Below are 16,299 nucleotides of genomic sequence, written 5' to 3' on the forward strand. Positions count from 1 at the left end.
ATTCAATATTTTGCGTTTTGTTTATTACATTATTTGTGTAAGTAAATCAAAATAAATTCGCCCTTAAAATAGACTCACGGATAAAAATAAACAAATTCTCAAATAAATAGACAATGAAAATAATCTATGAGAATAAAATAATGAAAATAAAGATAAATTGTCGAAGAATTGTGATAAAACCAATTAGACATTCTATCCATTTCTCTTAGGGTTAATTATAGAAACACTGAGAAATAAATTGAAACTTTGTCGTAAGGTGTGGGGGAGGGTGGTGGGGTAGCAGCTTTCTCATATTTTGAAGCAAGTTCTGTTCGTTCGAAATGTTATTGTTGCCCTTTAATTTCATTCAACGAACCCTTCAGTTAATGTAACTTAATATTTACTTATTAAGCAATTTCTTTTAATTTTAATGTTCTGTTCAGGGCTACGTTAAATACAAGGGACCACTTCCTCCTATATTACCTCACTTATTTAGCAAATATTATCTACATTCTTCTCAGAAAAGTTTTTGCAATTCAACGCAAAATCCGTTGATTTTGAATTCAAGCTATCAAGTATTTTGCAGTAAGTTGCATCAAGACATGGCTAATCAAACAGTTCGTGCTAACGAACTGTAAGTAAGGAGCGACCCGGCTCAATGGTAACCGAAACTCTTAAAATCGGAATTTGATACCAATAGATACATCAAAAGAATCACATTTTAATCCTGATTTCAAATATATAAGTTTCATCAAGTTAAATCTTACCCATCAAAAGTTACGCGCCTGAGAAAATTTGGCTGATTTTAGAAAAAAGGGTGGAAAGACCCCCTAAAAATTATAGAGCCTTAATGAAAATCACACCATCATATTCAGCGTATCAGAGAACTGTACTTTAGAGGTTTCAAGCACCTTTCTACAAAAATGTGGAATTTTGCAATTTGTACCAGAAGAAAGATCACGGATGCGTGTTTATTTGCTTTTTTTTTTGTTTTTTTTCCCCAGGGGTGATCGTATCGACCCAATGGTCCTAGAATATCGTGGGAGGGATCATTGGAACTGAAATTAAAAGTTGTAGCGCCCTTTTTAAGTGACCAAAAAAATGGAGGGCAATTAGGCCCCCTCCCACGCTCTTTTTTTCCCAAAGTTACCCGATCAAAATTTTGAGATAGCCATTTTGTTCAGCATGGTCGAAAATATGATAAAAATGCCTTTTAGAATGATTTAATCCCCCGAAGTCCCCGGGGGAGGGCTGAAAGTTATGAACTTTACCCAATGTTAACATATAGTATTGGTGATTGGGAAGTATACAGACATTTTCAGGGAGGATTTTTTCTGGTAGGGGGGGGTCGGGGGATATATGGGAGGATCTGTCCATGAAGGAAGTTTTCATGGTAGAAGGGACCTTGCTATGAAGGGGGTGCCGGATTTCCCAGCACTGTTAAAGAAAAAGATCAGAAATTAAGTAATAAAAAAACAACAAGTTTTTCAACTGATTGTGATTAAGGGGTCATTTTTAAAGAATTTGAACAAAATTCAAACTTTAGCTTAAAGAGCAAGGTAATGACAAAAAAGCGAACCCCCTAATATACGTATTAAACATCAATGAATATAGTAGTTCGTTACGTAAGTTAATTCGTAAGCTATGTATATTTATTACTAATAAAAACGTTCGTAAATAAGATTAAACAAGTTTCGAGAAAGCCATTTAATCAAATAAAAGTAAAATCAATATTCAAATTTTTTTTAATTATTCATGTGCAATGCGTCAAAATCAAAACTGGCGTTAATTCAAAAACGTTCAAAAATTAAATAAAAAAACAAGTTTTTTCAACTGAAAGTAAGGAGCGACATTAAAACTTAAAACGAACAGAAATTATTCCATATATGAAAGGGACTGTCCCCTCCTCAACACCTCGCTCTTTACGCTAAAGTTTTTTATTGTTTAAAAGAATAGAGTTGTGAGAAAGTCAAACTTTAGCGTAAAGAGCGAGGCGTTTAGGAGGGGACAGTCCCTTTCATATACATAATAATTTCTTTTCGTTTTAAGTTTTAACGTCGTTCCTTACTTTTAGTTAAAAAAAATTGTTTTTTTTTATTTAATTGTAGAAAGAGACAAGCCAAGATAAATAATCCAAGTAATTGAGAGGCAAATTTTTAAACGGCTATATGGCCATCATGGGCATTATTAGGATATGGCCATTACACAATATGCTGATTTTTTTATTATGATAGTTTAAACATAAAATATGGACAACTTAAGATAGAAATGAAAAACAACGATAAATTGTTCTTGCTGTACACTAAGACCTTATTTTTACTGAATCCTTATATTGATTGATGATTGATTAGGGTCAGTCAATTCCTTCGGGTGCCATTCTTCTCCTGGGTCTATGGATAACCTTTCAAATCTGTATTTAAACTTGGTCTTTTATATGCTTCAGGAGTGATTTGGTAAAGCCCACCTTTGTAAATTGTAAAAAGACTAGGCCTGTTAGGTTTTTATTTGAGAAAAAATAAAAATCAAAACTTTCAAGACCTGCTTTTTTGTTCATTTTATTGTTATCGTTATGCAGCAGTTTGGTGGTTTACATACCCCCTTTTTGCATATGGCCATTGCACAATATGTTGAATTTTTTTTATTATGATAGTTTAAACATAAAATATGGACAACTTAAGATGAAAACGAAAAACAAAGATAGATTGTTCTTGCTGTACACTCGGAAATAATTTTGACCGATTTCTTATTTTGACTGATGATTGATTAGGGTTTGTCAATTCCTTCGGGTGCCATTCTTCTCTTGGGTCTATCGACAACCTTTCAAATCTGTATTTAAACTTGGTCGTTTATATGCTTTTGAATCTGACTGTTGCTTCTCGAAAATCTTCCAAATATGCAAGAATCTGAGGCAGAGTTGGTCGTTGATCTTTCACTTCAAGCCAACAGCAGGCCATCATAGCAAATCTAAAAAAAATAATGCACGTTTTTTGTGTTTGTTGTTGCTATCTTTTTTTAGTTTATTTCTTTTACCAGAAATAGGTTTATTTATTTATAGAACGTTTAAAAATTTTGTCATCCAAAAAGTGTCTGGATTTTTTTTTTTTTTTTTGTAAAAACAAATTAATATTATTTCCGTTTCCAAATAAATTATATTATTTGTAAATATTAAAATAAAAAGCATCAAGAATAAAAGTGCGAGATACATACTTTTCAACATCATTTTTTTATATCGTCTTCAAAGCTGCTGAACATTCTCTCAAAAGGAAAAACCCAGCGTTGCCAAAGTGATAGCAAATAATCCAAGCTTAGTCCGAGAATAAAGTTTAGTTTAGATAACTTCACTTCTATTTACTACTAGAAAATACATTCAACAAAACTGTCAGTGCCCGCCCCAAGAAATGTACAAAAAGTACTTGCGACTGGAAGAGTATATATAATTAACTTTCTAACTATTAATAACTAAACACAAAAAGAAAAAAAAAACGATAAAAGATGATCAATCTCTCGTCAACTCATAATAGTTCTTAATGATAAAAAAGATTAACTATGAGCCTCGACCTAACAAATACTTTTTCAACTAACTTTTAAACATCCCCAGGTGTTCGGCCACCCAAAAGCTCTCCGGAATAGAGTTCTAGGCATTATTCCCTAGAAATCTAATTGAACGGCCGGCCCTGGTTCCACCTCGATGAGGAACAATGAAATAACTATATTTGATCATTTTGATGAATTTAAACCCGAGTTAGGTATGTAGCTGCTGGGTAAATATACCTATATACCTATAAAATCAATATAATGGAATTTATTTTTCCCTGTTATTGAAAAAAACATAATTGTTATATTGTTCCAAATCTTGAAATATAATGTTTTGTATGTATTTGGATGATTGAGTTGAAGTCAGTACATGGTTTCAACCCCCAACTTTTCCCCCTAATTCTTATTTGTTAGAACGGAAAAAAACACATTTATTTCTTTTATTCAATAATATGTTTTACTACTAATTTCGGTCAACACTAATAATTCAATATTATTTTGCGTTTTTTGTTGTTGTTGTTTTTTTTCGTTGTTTGGTAGTACAATGTTGCAAACTTAGATTGTGGTATGGTGCTGATTATTTCTAGGGATTTTGGTTTATAGAAAATTATCTTAATAATATATGTTTATAGCTTAGCCTTTTATCGTCTTAAGGATCTTTTTTTTAAAGATCTGTAAATATTATTTGAGCTTGGTAAAGTAAGTTGCCTTTCATTGCATACCATTGTCCAATCCATCGAGAAATCACGTTTAATTTTTCTGGGCCTGTATTCTGCGCATTTTAAGTTTATAGGAACAATTAAGATATTCTTAGATTATAAAACATATTCTAAATCAACCATCAAATTAAATTATTTATCATTCTATCTAGCATTAAGACTTTTCCGAACATTTATTGCATGAGAAGCGATATGTGCAATTTATTTTGTGTAATCGTATCTTGAAATCATACACCAGCTTAGTCTGTCTGCCAAATTACATTTTCAAAAATTGCTTTGGATTCTTTGAGAAACACTGATGTTTAAAATGGAAAAAAAGGAAAACATTTAGAAGATGTGTTAAAAAATTGCAAAAATTCCCGTTTCCTTATGCTAGTTAAGATCATTCCCTAAAACCAGTTCCAACTACTATAAAAATTCTTTCTTTCTGGATAAATAGAGTAATACTGATGAACTCAAAGATAAAACAGTGTTCTCCTTTTTGTGAAGTCCACTGCTGTAGGCTTGAGTAAAAACCGTCTGTTTTGCAGAAGCAAAAGACTTTGGCAAACCACATCCTTCAGAATATGAGCCCTTAAAAATTATTCTCCCATACGCATATGGTTTTTGTTCATACATATATTCATACGTATACGTATATGTATACGTATACCGGTCTGAATATCAATCCAACGTTCCGGATTCCTTTTTATATTTGGCTTAACATACACCATATACTTTTTCAATATTGGCCTCTATGCCTTATTTAATGTATTTAAATTTTTGACAAGCCTACATTTGCGAATTTAACCGAGAGGACAAGATACTTAGATTGTTAGATTCACTACTTTCACATCTATTCGTTCACCGAGCGTGAATTACGATATTACTAAGAGTTTCAGCTTGCTTAAACCTTCCTCTTTACGCATATTTCTGAAACCTTTTCAAATATGTATCAATCTAAAAAAAATATTTAAATAAAGTACATTAAAAAAATATAATTAGGTGAATGAAGAATGCTTGAATTAATCTATAAAATATTAGGAAAATATTTGTCCTACGCTGATATATTTGGACCCTAGAACGGCATATAATGAGGTATCAAAAACTTCCACAGAGAGCATAAACCATAAGCTAGTCCCAATTTTAGCACTAGGGCCAATTTTAGTAACTATTTTCATACTTCTCTATCGGTGAATTTATGAGATATTCTATTTAAGCTTGTTGTCAGGTGGCAGATAGAAAAAAGCAAAAATTATTAAAAGGGTTTGAAACTGCATTTTCAGTCCCTTGTGTTGGAATCCTTTGGCTATTCCTGGATAGGGGTTGAAATTGCAAAAATCGTCGTTGATACCAATATTAGTAAATATTTCCTTGTTAGGCAGGTATTTTTATCAAATATCTAACTTAAAATTATTTTCTGTTGCCCCTCCCTCCAATTGTTTTCTCCAGGATTTACACTTATAAGATTCAAAGCTCTAGATGAATATAGCCATAGCATTGGTGGGATATTATGGCTCCAGCTTGCTCCATACCATATCTCTTGATAATTATTCTTCTACTTTTTGCTTGATTTTTTTTTGGAGAAGCTAATCCATAATTTTCATGCAATTCTAGGCCCTGAAGCACATGAAATTGTACTCTAAGTCCCCTATTACGATGCAGATATCAGTATCACTGTATCACCACTAGGTAAACCATGGTAAAGAATAAATAAGGTAACAACCAATAATAATTGTAAACAATAAATAAGATCTATAACATGCTTTCCGATGAAATTTCGAGTTCTAGTAAACATTTAATGTACTTACAACTCATCTGGACAACTTTGTGGCTGAAGGAGCCGTAGCCCATCTTTTAAGAACTCTAGCATTTCAAATCCTTCAATAGTACCGTAAGGACTGTCTCCCAGTGTTGCAAGCTCCCAAAGAAAGACACCATAAGACCACTGAAAATGAATTAACCGTGGATAAAATTCTGATATTCCTAAGGGGCATGAATTAAATATGAGGTTTAAACATTTGAAAGATATAGGTACAAAGAAAGTGGATAAGTATTTGCTCATCCCAGAAGCCATAAACAACTAAAAATAGGAAATAGCTTACAAGCCAAAAAAAAAAAAAATAGAGAGCAGTATTGCATGTCATTATATGAATGAACAAAAATATGAATCAAATGTGTATGAAAAGTTTTAATAAGCTTTTTTTCAGAAAAATGTTTAGTTTTCATCTATCCTAAAGATTTAAATTACATTGTACCCATTACACAGCCTGAAATAAAACCCGAGATGGCTAATTTGGAATTTATTTTGGGGTATTTCAAATTGTGAGAGGGTTTAAGATTTCCCTCGCCCCTCGAAGAAACAAACAACAGTATAAAAAGTATATATAAGAATTTTGGATTTACTTCATAACACCTTACGTTTTACGAGGGTTTGTGATCACTAAAACATTCAAAAACAGGCAAATCAGACTTCACGCAGAATATCCAGAAATTTATTTTGGAGACTGATTTAAATAACATATATGGATCTAAGACTGTGGACAAATTGTGCATTCCACGGCCATCCTGCATTTGCAGCTGATTTTTTTACCAATTGAATTTTTTCTAATCTCAACAAACTCTAATCTTGAAAACTTTCACAAATTGAAAATAATTAAAATCGAACATTCAATTTTAGCCCGGCTATGGGAAGAAATCATACAGCCGAGATATGGGAAGATATCTTTCTACAGTCTCCTGCCACAAGATACCTAGGTTAAGCAGGGCTAATTTAATGGCTAGTTGGTCTGGAAATAACTAACTGTGCCTGTAGCTTTGCCTATAGCCGTGTCTAACACAACTTGGTTTGCATAACTGAAAAAAAGGGACAAATATAAAAGAAAACAAAATAACAATCATGATGCATAAGAAAATAGCAGCAATTCTGCCTAGTAGTGACTTTTACACTGTTTTCAAAAAGCTCTATTTTTGTGATACAAACACAGATAATTTGAAGATGCAGCAAAAGTTCAAAGTTGTTAGTTGGTTTAAAACGTTAACGATAAAACGTAACCATCCGTTAAAACGTAAACGATAAACAGCAAAATTAGAAGGAATTTGAAAAATTAACTTATGACAAAACACACTTTACTTAAATAAATATATACAATGTTTATTTTTTGAAAGATTTCAAATGAGCTACATATATTAAATTTTATTTCAAGTTGTACGACTTCGACGTAAAACTTTTATTTACTTTTTTCCCAAGTTCACACGAGTTCGACGATATTTTTTTATGCGCATCATCATTTAAAATTACTTAAACAACGTCAGAGAAGTAGCACAAAATACTATTTTAATAAGTTCTATTAAAATCATCAAGTCACATCTTTTGACTCCAAATCCGATACGAAGGGGGAAGAGCTTCTCATCTTGGCATTTTCCATAGGTCTAATTGTTATGTCTTTCTAATTTATGCTGTCTGGTTTCTCCAAAGATCACAACAAAGTCTAATAAATCTCTTGGGACAAGGGCAAAGGAAAGAATGGGAGGTCAGAGTGGGTAGATTAACAGCTTTGGATTTTCGATTGTAAAAAGAGAAAGTACAGTCGTAAAAGGAAAGTAATGTTTGTTGGCAATAAAACGTTGGCTAACTTTAGTCTTCAAAACAGGAGTATCGACCACCCAGGAAGTTTTACTGGTTCTAGATTGGAGGCAACATCTTCAATTGAGAACAGAGGGTAAGAGCTAATAGCTCTCCGAGAGACAGAAGAACCGGAGAGGCCAATATTTTGCTTTTTTTCAAAACAGTTTTATCTTTTAACGTTACCCAAGTTCTATAAAATATACCTTCACAGATCTTTACACAAAGGTTATTCTGATCATCAAGGCTTTCTTATCAAGATTAAATATGTAATTCATAAAAACTCCGGTGATTAATGAACAGAATCAGCATTTTTGAACAGATAAATGACAATTCGTTTCATACATTTCATTAAAGTTGTAAATGAAAAGGCCATCTAGCTTATTAAATTTTTCTTAAAACTGTTCCAAAGCACTTTGGCCATGATTAAGGTAGGAGCCGTCTTGAATTTTCTTGAGCATCATTATTTTGAAATCTAATTTAGACTTTTAAAAATAAATCCCCCCCCTTAATTGGTATGTATGCAAAAATTGTCCTATACCCCAGTAGTACTATCCAAAACGTCATTCTTGATCAAAATTGATTGAAAAATTAAAAGAAAAATGCTCGTTATGGATTAAAAAGGTATTTTGTTTCGGATATTGGAAATTTAATGTCCCAGAAGTAACAGCAAAGTTAACCATACATGAAACCAAAAACGAACAGAAATTACACAAAAATTAACATGAGTAGTGCAGACAACCCCCATGCCTTCTAAAACCATAACATAATTAGCACTTTACTGAAAAAAATGTCAGTGGATTATCAGTTTAATATAAATATACAGATATTTTTATTAAGGTTTCGAGAATTTTTTTTTATTTATAAAGACAAAAAATTGAAAACAAAAGTTTCAACTCATTACCCCCACTCGTTCTCGATGTATTATTGAGATATCTTATTGAAAACTATATACACAGTGCCTTTTGGTTGGATTTTAAAGCAACACTTAGTTTTAAAGGATAATGGGCTGATTGCATAATTGTGGGGGCTGACATACTCAATGTTCATTGAGACATAGCTACTGGACCGGATTACTATGCTGAACAAAATAACTGTTAAAAAACCTTGAAAGGATGTGTTTGGAAAATTACTGGGCTTGAAGGAGGGCTGCTTGTCCTCCAATCTCTTTTGACTCTTAAAAATGGCACTAGAACTTTTTGATTTAGTTCAACATCCTCTTAATACGTTGTCACAGCTACCTTTGTGGGCATAGTTTGATTTGATTTAGTTCCATACAGTTTCAATATTTTCCAATATTTTTTTTTTTTTTTGCCTTAATGCCCTTAGTTTCGGTAGCAATAGCAGTATTAGTAGCTGCAGAATTGATAGCAGTAGCCTTAGCTTCAGTGCCACTAGTAGTAGTAGAATCAGTAATAATAGTAGCAGTAGAAGCAACTCCAACGATTGGATAATGTCGGTAGCACCATACTTCTCAATAATACGTGTATTACGATATGAAGTGGCAACGTGCAGTAAAAATCTGTATTATCTTGAAGTATTTCTCATACGTCCTCACAACTAGCTTTGTGGGCATAGTTTGATTTGATTTAGTTCCATACAGTTTCAATATTTTCCAATTTTTTTTTTTGCCTTAATGCCCTTAGTTTCGGTAGCAATAGTAGTAATAGTAGCTGCAGAATTGATAGCAGTAGCCTTAGCTTTAGTGCCACTAATAGTAGTAGAATCAGTAATAATAGTAGCAATAGAAGTAGTAGTATGATTAGACGTAGTAGAAATAGGATGCAAATATTTTCTTTTGATTAGTTCAACATCCCCCACAACAAGCCCTGTTAGTTTCAACTTCACACACCAAAATGTTCATAATATATTACAAATACCCCCATTTGACCGCCTGCATACAGACGGCGTGCTGTGATGATGCTCTTCCTCTCCCCCTCCCAAAAAAAGTCTTGAAAATGTCACCTTCATACCCTTAGGCGTAGCTGTTGTTGAAGTCATAGTAGTAGTCTTTGTATTAACAGTAACAGCGGTAGTACTGGTAGTAGCAGCAGTATTAGCGTAATGCCTTTACCAAGCAGTTACAATAGAAGTAGTAGTTGAAGTAGTAGTAGTAGTAGTAAATGTAGCAGTAATAGAAGTATCAGGAGTACCGTGCACATATTGCCTTTTGGTCGCACTATTTCTCTATTTAGCATTCTGTGGAAGTTCCAACATAAAAACCAAATCAATTCATAAGATACGCTATTTTGACAACTTGCTAGCACATACCGTCTTTTGATTTAGTTTAAATTTTCCCTAAATAGTTTAAATTGAGTAGTCTGTTAGTAGTAGTGGTAGTTCCCTTTTTGTCACCTAACTTATAATTTCCTGAAAGTTCCAAATTAATATACTCAGTCATTCATAAGTTACGCTCTTTTGACAATCCGTATACACATAATATGATTTGATTGAGTTCAACACTTCCATCAACATACTCTGAAAGGCTTACCTGAAGGCCCTTCGTCTTTTTGGAAAATTAAGTTCAAACATGCATACCTTTCTCAATTATATATACTACATATAAACAATGAACGAATTTCCAACTTACAGCCCTTAACCTGAGGACTGCGGAGGTTGACATCCCCAAAGAAATAATTACTGAAAATTTCTCTTAAAAAGGGCACATGACCTTCCGACTTCCAAACAAATGAGCCCCATCCAATTTGAAATTCATACGACCATCCGTTCCATAAAAACTTTATATGACCGGGTCATAACTTACAATCCTTGCCCCTGGTGCTCTGGAGGGTTGTGTCTACCCTGAAGGCATTGTTATGTGCTCTTTAGACTACTGTGAACAAAGTGGATATCTCACAATTGTGATCTGATGCGTTTGGGACAGAGAGACCATCAAGGAGGGGGGTTAATTGCCCTCTATCACTTTTCACATTTAAAAGAGAACTAGAACATTAAATTTTCAATCAAATAGGCCTCCTCTAAAGGTCACGCAACCACCCCTTCCATAAGAAGCTCATATGCACCTGGGGAAAAAACTTAAAATCCTTTCCATCAGACTCAGGGGTTTTTGTCAATTCCAAAGGCCTTGTTATGTGATCTTTGGACTGTTTTTGAACAAATGGCTAACTTAAAACTACTATCGAATGCATTTGGGGAACATAGACCGTAAGAGAGGGGGTTAGCTACCTTCCGACATTTTGACTCTTAACAAGGGCAATAGAACTAGTGATTTCCAATCCAATGAGCCCCCTCCAAAAGTTTATATAACCAGGCTTTGCATTAAAATGTCATATGTCCCCGCCATAACTTACAACACTTGCCCTGAAGGCCGTTGGGGGGGGGGTGTCATCTTCAAAGACATAATTACTTGACCTTTCAACTTCGCTGTACAAAATGACAATCTCAAAATTTTATTTGGATGTATTTGGGGAAAGGATGGTCGTAGGGAGGGGGCTGGTTGCCCTCCAATCACTTTTGACTGTTAAAACGGGCAATAGACGTTGCGATTTCCAATCGAATAAGCCTCTTTCGAAATGTCTTCGTATTGTTTACGACAACTCCTTCTATATCAAGTGCCCTGGTCTAAGAAAATATAAATAAATAATACATTTTACCCACATCGCTCTTTACTTAGGCAGCGCTATAATAATAATAATAATTTATTTATAACCCACTTTTATACAAAACAAGCGGAGTAAATTAGATTAATAAGGAAGAAAAATCAAATACACAGAAACATAGATAACTTAAACCTTAATCACAGACAAAACACACGGATAATATTATGGTTTGGGCCTAGGGACACAAAGCCTGTCTTTTTAAATTAGTACTAAGCAACTCCAGCGATTGGATAATGTCGGTAGCACCATACTTCTAAATAATACGTGCATTACGATATGAAGTGGGAACGTACAGTAAAAATTTGTATTATCTAAAATAAGCAATACAGATCTGGCTCAAATCATTCTTATTCAATAACGAATACATTCCACTTAAAACAAGACAGAATGGTCACGATATGTGGAATACATTTTAGCTAAAGCTCGGCGTAAATATTTCCCAAGGTTAGGTACAATTTTCGCATGTCCAATCTTCAACTTTTCTTAAACATCTCTCAGAACCTGAAGACGCAAAAAAGGGAATGTAGAACAAACACCAATTCCTAACTGCCGTAAACTCGCACCATTGCGAATTACTGAGGATCCACAGGTCAAATAACGAGCTGATAATTTGGAATTGAAAATTAAATATTCGCATTCATCAACATTCAAAAGCAGACCAACACCCCGAAACATCATAGAAATACGTTGCATAGATAATGCCAAAATAGACTTGGTTCAGCATAAAACTAGCAGGTCATCCGTGTACGCAATATAAGACACACGAAATAAATTATAAAAATTTGAAGGCTTGATTCCTGATAACACATTTTGAATGCAAGCATAAAATAGATAAGATGGTAGCACTCCAACCTGTCGTGCTCCATATTGAACCAGTATATTTCCGCAGTACCCTAGTGCCCCTGTAAGTAGTAGCCTATTGCGCTGCCTGTGATTAAAATAAAGCACGTTAATTATCTATTGAAATAAATCATTAAATCAATAAGCCATTTGTTGAATCGATCACGAAATAAATTAGTAAAATCTTAAAAATAAATCAATAAATGATGTTTATTAAAATAAGTCATAATTCAATATACTAAATAATATTAACCTTCTTCATTCATCTGAGCTCAGGAACTCTTGCAAAAGACAAGTGAAGCTCTTTTCCTTCCAGAGTTATAATTATTTTTTTCTTTTTACTGACGAAACTTCTATTTTAAGTAGATCTATCCCAGGAGACCTTTTCGATTTCATTTTCCCTGAATTTATTTCCCCATTTATTTATTTAAACCTAGAGTTCAATCTCAATGTATAAAAAGGCTTGTTAGATACAACCAAAAATTGTTATAACGTCAGTCCAGTTGTTTTTGGTTGATAGTATTCTAGGTACTGTTTAAAGTTTCGTGTCACTCAAGATGAAATTGAACTCATACCATAACCCCTTCACCCTTTTTAATATTTCCAAAAAAAAATTCGATTCATGGGAATATTGAGTGTCTAATGCTGGGATGATTGTGCCGTTAGAGAAGAGTCAACAATCACAATATTCGCTAAAAGTACTAAAATCACGAAAAAAAAACTTTTTTGTCTTCCGTATGCATATAACTACTACTACTACTACTAACAACTCACCGCAGCACGAATCCGCCTGAGGCTAACAGAGCTACGCACGCTCCTCTTCCATCCAAATCTATTCAAAACCTCCCTCTTTACACCCTCCCAGGAAGTTCCCATTTCCTTTAAATTTTTCTTTATGACATCCTCCCACCCCAGATGAGGACGACCTGTTTTCCGTTTAGCCCTAGTCGGTTGGCCGAAAAGGACAATCTTCGGCAATCTGTCAACCTTCGGCATCCGTATGGATATAAGGTCTATTCATACCTTAAAGCATAATTTTCAATGGTTTTGTTTTGTTTTTCAGAAAGTATAAAGTTCTTAGAGAGTAGCCTACCATATTTAACCGTGAAGAAATAAACAACCATAATTAGTTGCTTTTGAACAATAAAAATTGAAACACTAAGCATCTGCTGATTCTCAAAGGCAGCTACACCTTTACATCTTCTTTTACATCTTTTTTTTTACATCTTTTACATCAGATACACATCTTTTTAAGGCTTTTGGTGCCATATGTTTTCAGATCAGTGCGTATTTTTGTTCATTTTTTGCTAATTTTTCACTCAAGCTTCTTTTTCTTTTTTTTCATTTGGCACCGAAACACAGAGGCTGCAAAAACAGAATAACTGCAGATAGTTTTTTACTAAAAACTGAACTCCTCATTTTTACTAATTTTTATGATTAATATGGCTGTGTAAGCTTACAGTTGACCATTTCAAACAATGGAGTTAATTTTCATTATCCTTGGTCCTTGAAGTTGAGCAAGCCTCAATAGATCGAAACATCAATTTATATGGCTTGTACTGTTGCTTAGATAACATTACCGGAATTAATTGCTTAGTTGCCAGTAAAAAGTTGAATTTGTTTTTTCAATTCAATAAATGACTTAACGAATAAAATAAAGTTACTGAAGTTGGAAATAAAACTACCATGACAAGCAAGCATTTCCGATCTGTGAATAAGACTATGTAAGAACTAAAACCACTTTTTTGGACAAATGGCATAGTGGTCGAGAACAGAAAAATAGCTAACCTTAGAAAACAAAGTATAGAGATTTTCAAACTTTCCTTCATCCCCAAATCCTCCAGGGCATTCAAGTTATCCTCTAGGTCCTTCCTCTAGGTCCTTGGTCTAGATCATAGGCTCTAGCTCCTAGTACCACCACTACTAATTTGATAATAGTATTATTAATACTCAGGGTATAAAGGTAAAGGTTTAAGTGAACATAGAGGGGAAATTTGGACTAAATCAAAACCCGCCATTTCAATGTTGGGGAATTACTAGGCCTAGGACCTAGGTCCTAGGTCCAAGGTCTAGTAATCCTCTAGGTCCTTCAAGTTATCCTTCAAGTAATCCTCTGGGTCCTAGGACCATCACTTTTTTCAGTTTTGAATGAGCACTGACCCTATTAGTCTGTTTATTGTCAATACAATATTACAGATATGCTTAAAAACGGAGCGCTGCAGGAATTTATGCAGTAAAGCTGCAAAGCTGCATAAAAACTGAAGCTGGATCTCATTAAGTACTGAGCCCAAGATTTGTCTGAAGCTCTATCAAGCTCTTTCTCAAATTTGGGAAACTTAGACTATCTCCACCCACTGGAAGAAAGTGGTAACCGTTAGGCTATTTAAAAAGGTAAATCAGTTGATTGTAAAACTGGTGGGGTATCACTCTGCAATTCGTAGGAAGTAACGTTCTCTGCCAAGTATTTCTCAACCACGTTCAGTTAAAATTTGATAAAAAATTAAATAAGAGATGAACAACATGGTTTTAGGCTAAGAAGATCTTGTGTTGATTTAATTTTTAGTTTGAGACTTTTAATTGTAGAATTAAAAGAGCCGCAAACGGAAATTAATATCACTTTAATCAACTTTTTGAAGGCGTTTTATTCTGTCCATAGAAACTTGTTGGGGAAAATTCTGCGGTATTATGGTTTCTCTGATGAGATTGAGAGTCATATCTTTAAATTATATGAAAACCATCAAGTAGATGGGTCGATCAATGATAGAAACCTTACCGATCGGTGCACTGTAAATACGGGTTCCGTCAGGGATGAATTTTGTCCCCGTCTGCTGTGTTTTATTCTCATCGACTACGTCCTCAGGAGACGCTGCTTTACATATAGAATTCAACTGAACCAAAGTCATACACTCTGTGAACGTGATTTCACTGATTTATTATCGCTCCTATTACATCTAGGAGAGATTCTTCAGGGGAGTCTCACTGAATTCTCAAAGTCACCAGAACGAGTTGCACTTTCAATCAGAACAAAGCAAATGAATATCAGGAATAGAAACTTTAAGACTCTAGCCTCTCCTCCTCTAAAAGTTTCAACTGATGTACCGGATGAGGTCAAGAAGATTGAATACCTCTGATATATGATTAAATGCGATGAGAACCTTGGGCAAAAATCATTACACTTATTGCTTGTGCTGGAAACGCCTTTGGCAAGCTAAGAGACGAGTGGTGAAACTCTGTTCTTAAACTGTGAATTCATTATTTTCATTTCCCTAGTTGTAACCATTTCTTATCAATATAGAGTAGACGTCTAATAAAAATCGAATCTCTGCTTGTTTAAGGTGTTCAATTCACTATTCAATTTTTTTTTCAATGCACAAAAAAGCTATCTGATTAATGAATCTTTCTTTCTCTCCTTTTTTTTTAACCGATCATCCCGATTTTTACTTTTTAATATTTTCAGTTGAATTTTCATATGCAAACGTGGACATTACAAAAAAAAATTGTACCCTTTGTGATATTCAGTGTAATCCACAAAATCCACTATGCCTTCCTAAGGCCAGAACATAATTTGCACTTTACTGATAAAATTATAAATGTTTTTATTTTTATAACTTTAATAAATCAAATAATATTAAGATTTTAACTACTAAATATCAGTAAATGTATATTAAACTGACAATGCACATTCATTTGTATTTTTTTCGGTAAAGTGCAAATTATGTTCTGGCCTTGTTCAAGTCTTTTCAGAGAAAAAGAAAATAATACTTTAAATCTTTTCTTTTTTTAAAAATTTATAGTTTGGCCTGCTATTTGTATGCTGGAGAAAAATTTTTAGCAATTTTTAACAGCATACACCCTCTTAAAAATCTGGACACAAATTGTAGTGTTTAATTTAGTTTCATACCTCCTCTAGTTGACCTGAAATGAAAAACTTGATACCATTCACAAAAAAATCTGTTTACTTTCTTGGGTAGCTTGGATACACTTATGCTATTTTGATTTGGTT

The 16,299-nt window shown here is 33.6% G+C and overlaps 1 protein-coding gene across 1 annotated transcript in view; it reads right to left on the bottom strand.

Annotated features, from left to right (window-relative positions):
• Positions 1-2,604: 2,604 nt before the first annotated feature.
• Positions 2,605-16,299, bottom strand: part of LOC148941206 (inactive tyrosine-protein kinase RYK-like) — a 180,381-nt gene continuing 166,686 nt past the window's right edge. Inside the window, exons 11-12 of the mRNA XM_089104119.1 lie at positions 6,023-6,159; positions 2,605-2,943 (exon numbers count right to left, since the gene is read on the bottom strand). Coding sequence (XP_088960245.1) covers positions 2,826-2,943; positions 6,023-6,159 — 255 coding nt within the window. The 3' untranslated portion in view covers positions 2,605-2,825. The remainder of the gene's footprint in view (positions 2,944-6,022; positions 6,160-16,299) is intronic.

Source organism: Artemia sp. Qi Xiang Cuo, chromosome 18 (assembly GCF_049724085.1).
Source record: "Artemia sp. Qi Xiang Cuo chromosome 18, ASM4972408v1, whole genome shotgun sequence".
In the NCBI taxonomy this organism is placed as follows: Eukaryota; Metazoa; Arthropoda; class Branchiopoda; order Anostraca; family Artemiidae; genus Artemia; species Artemia sp. Qi Xiang Cuo.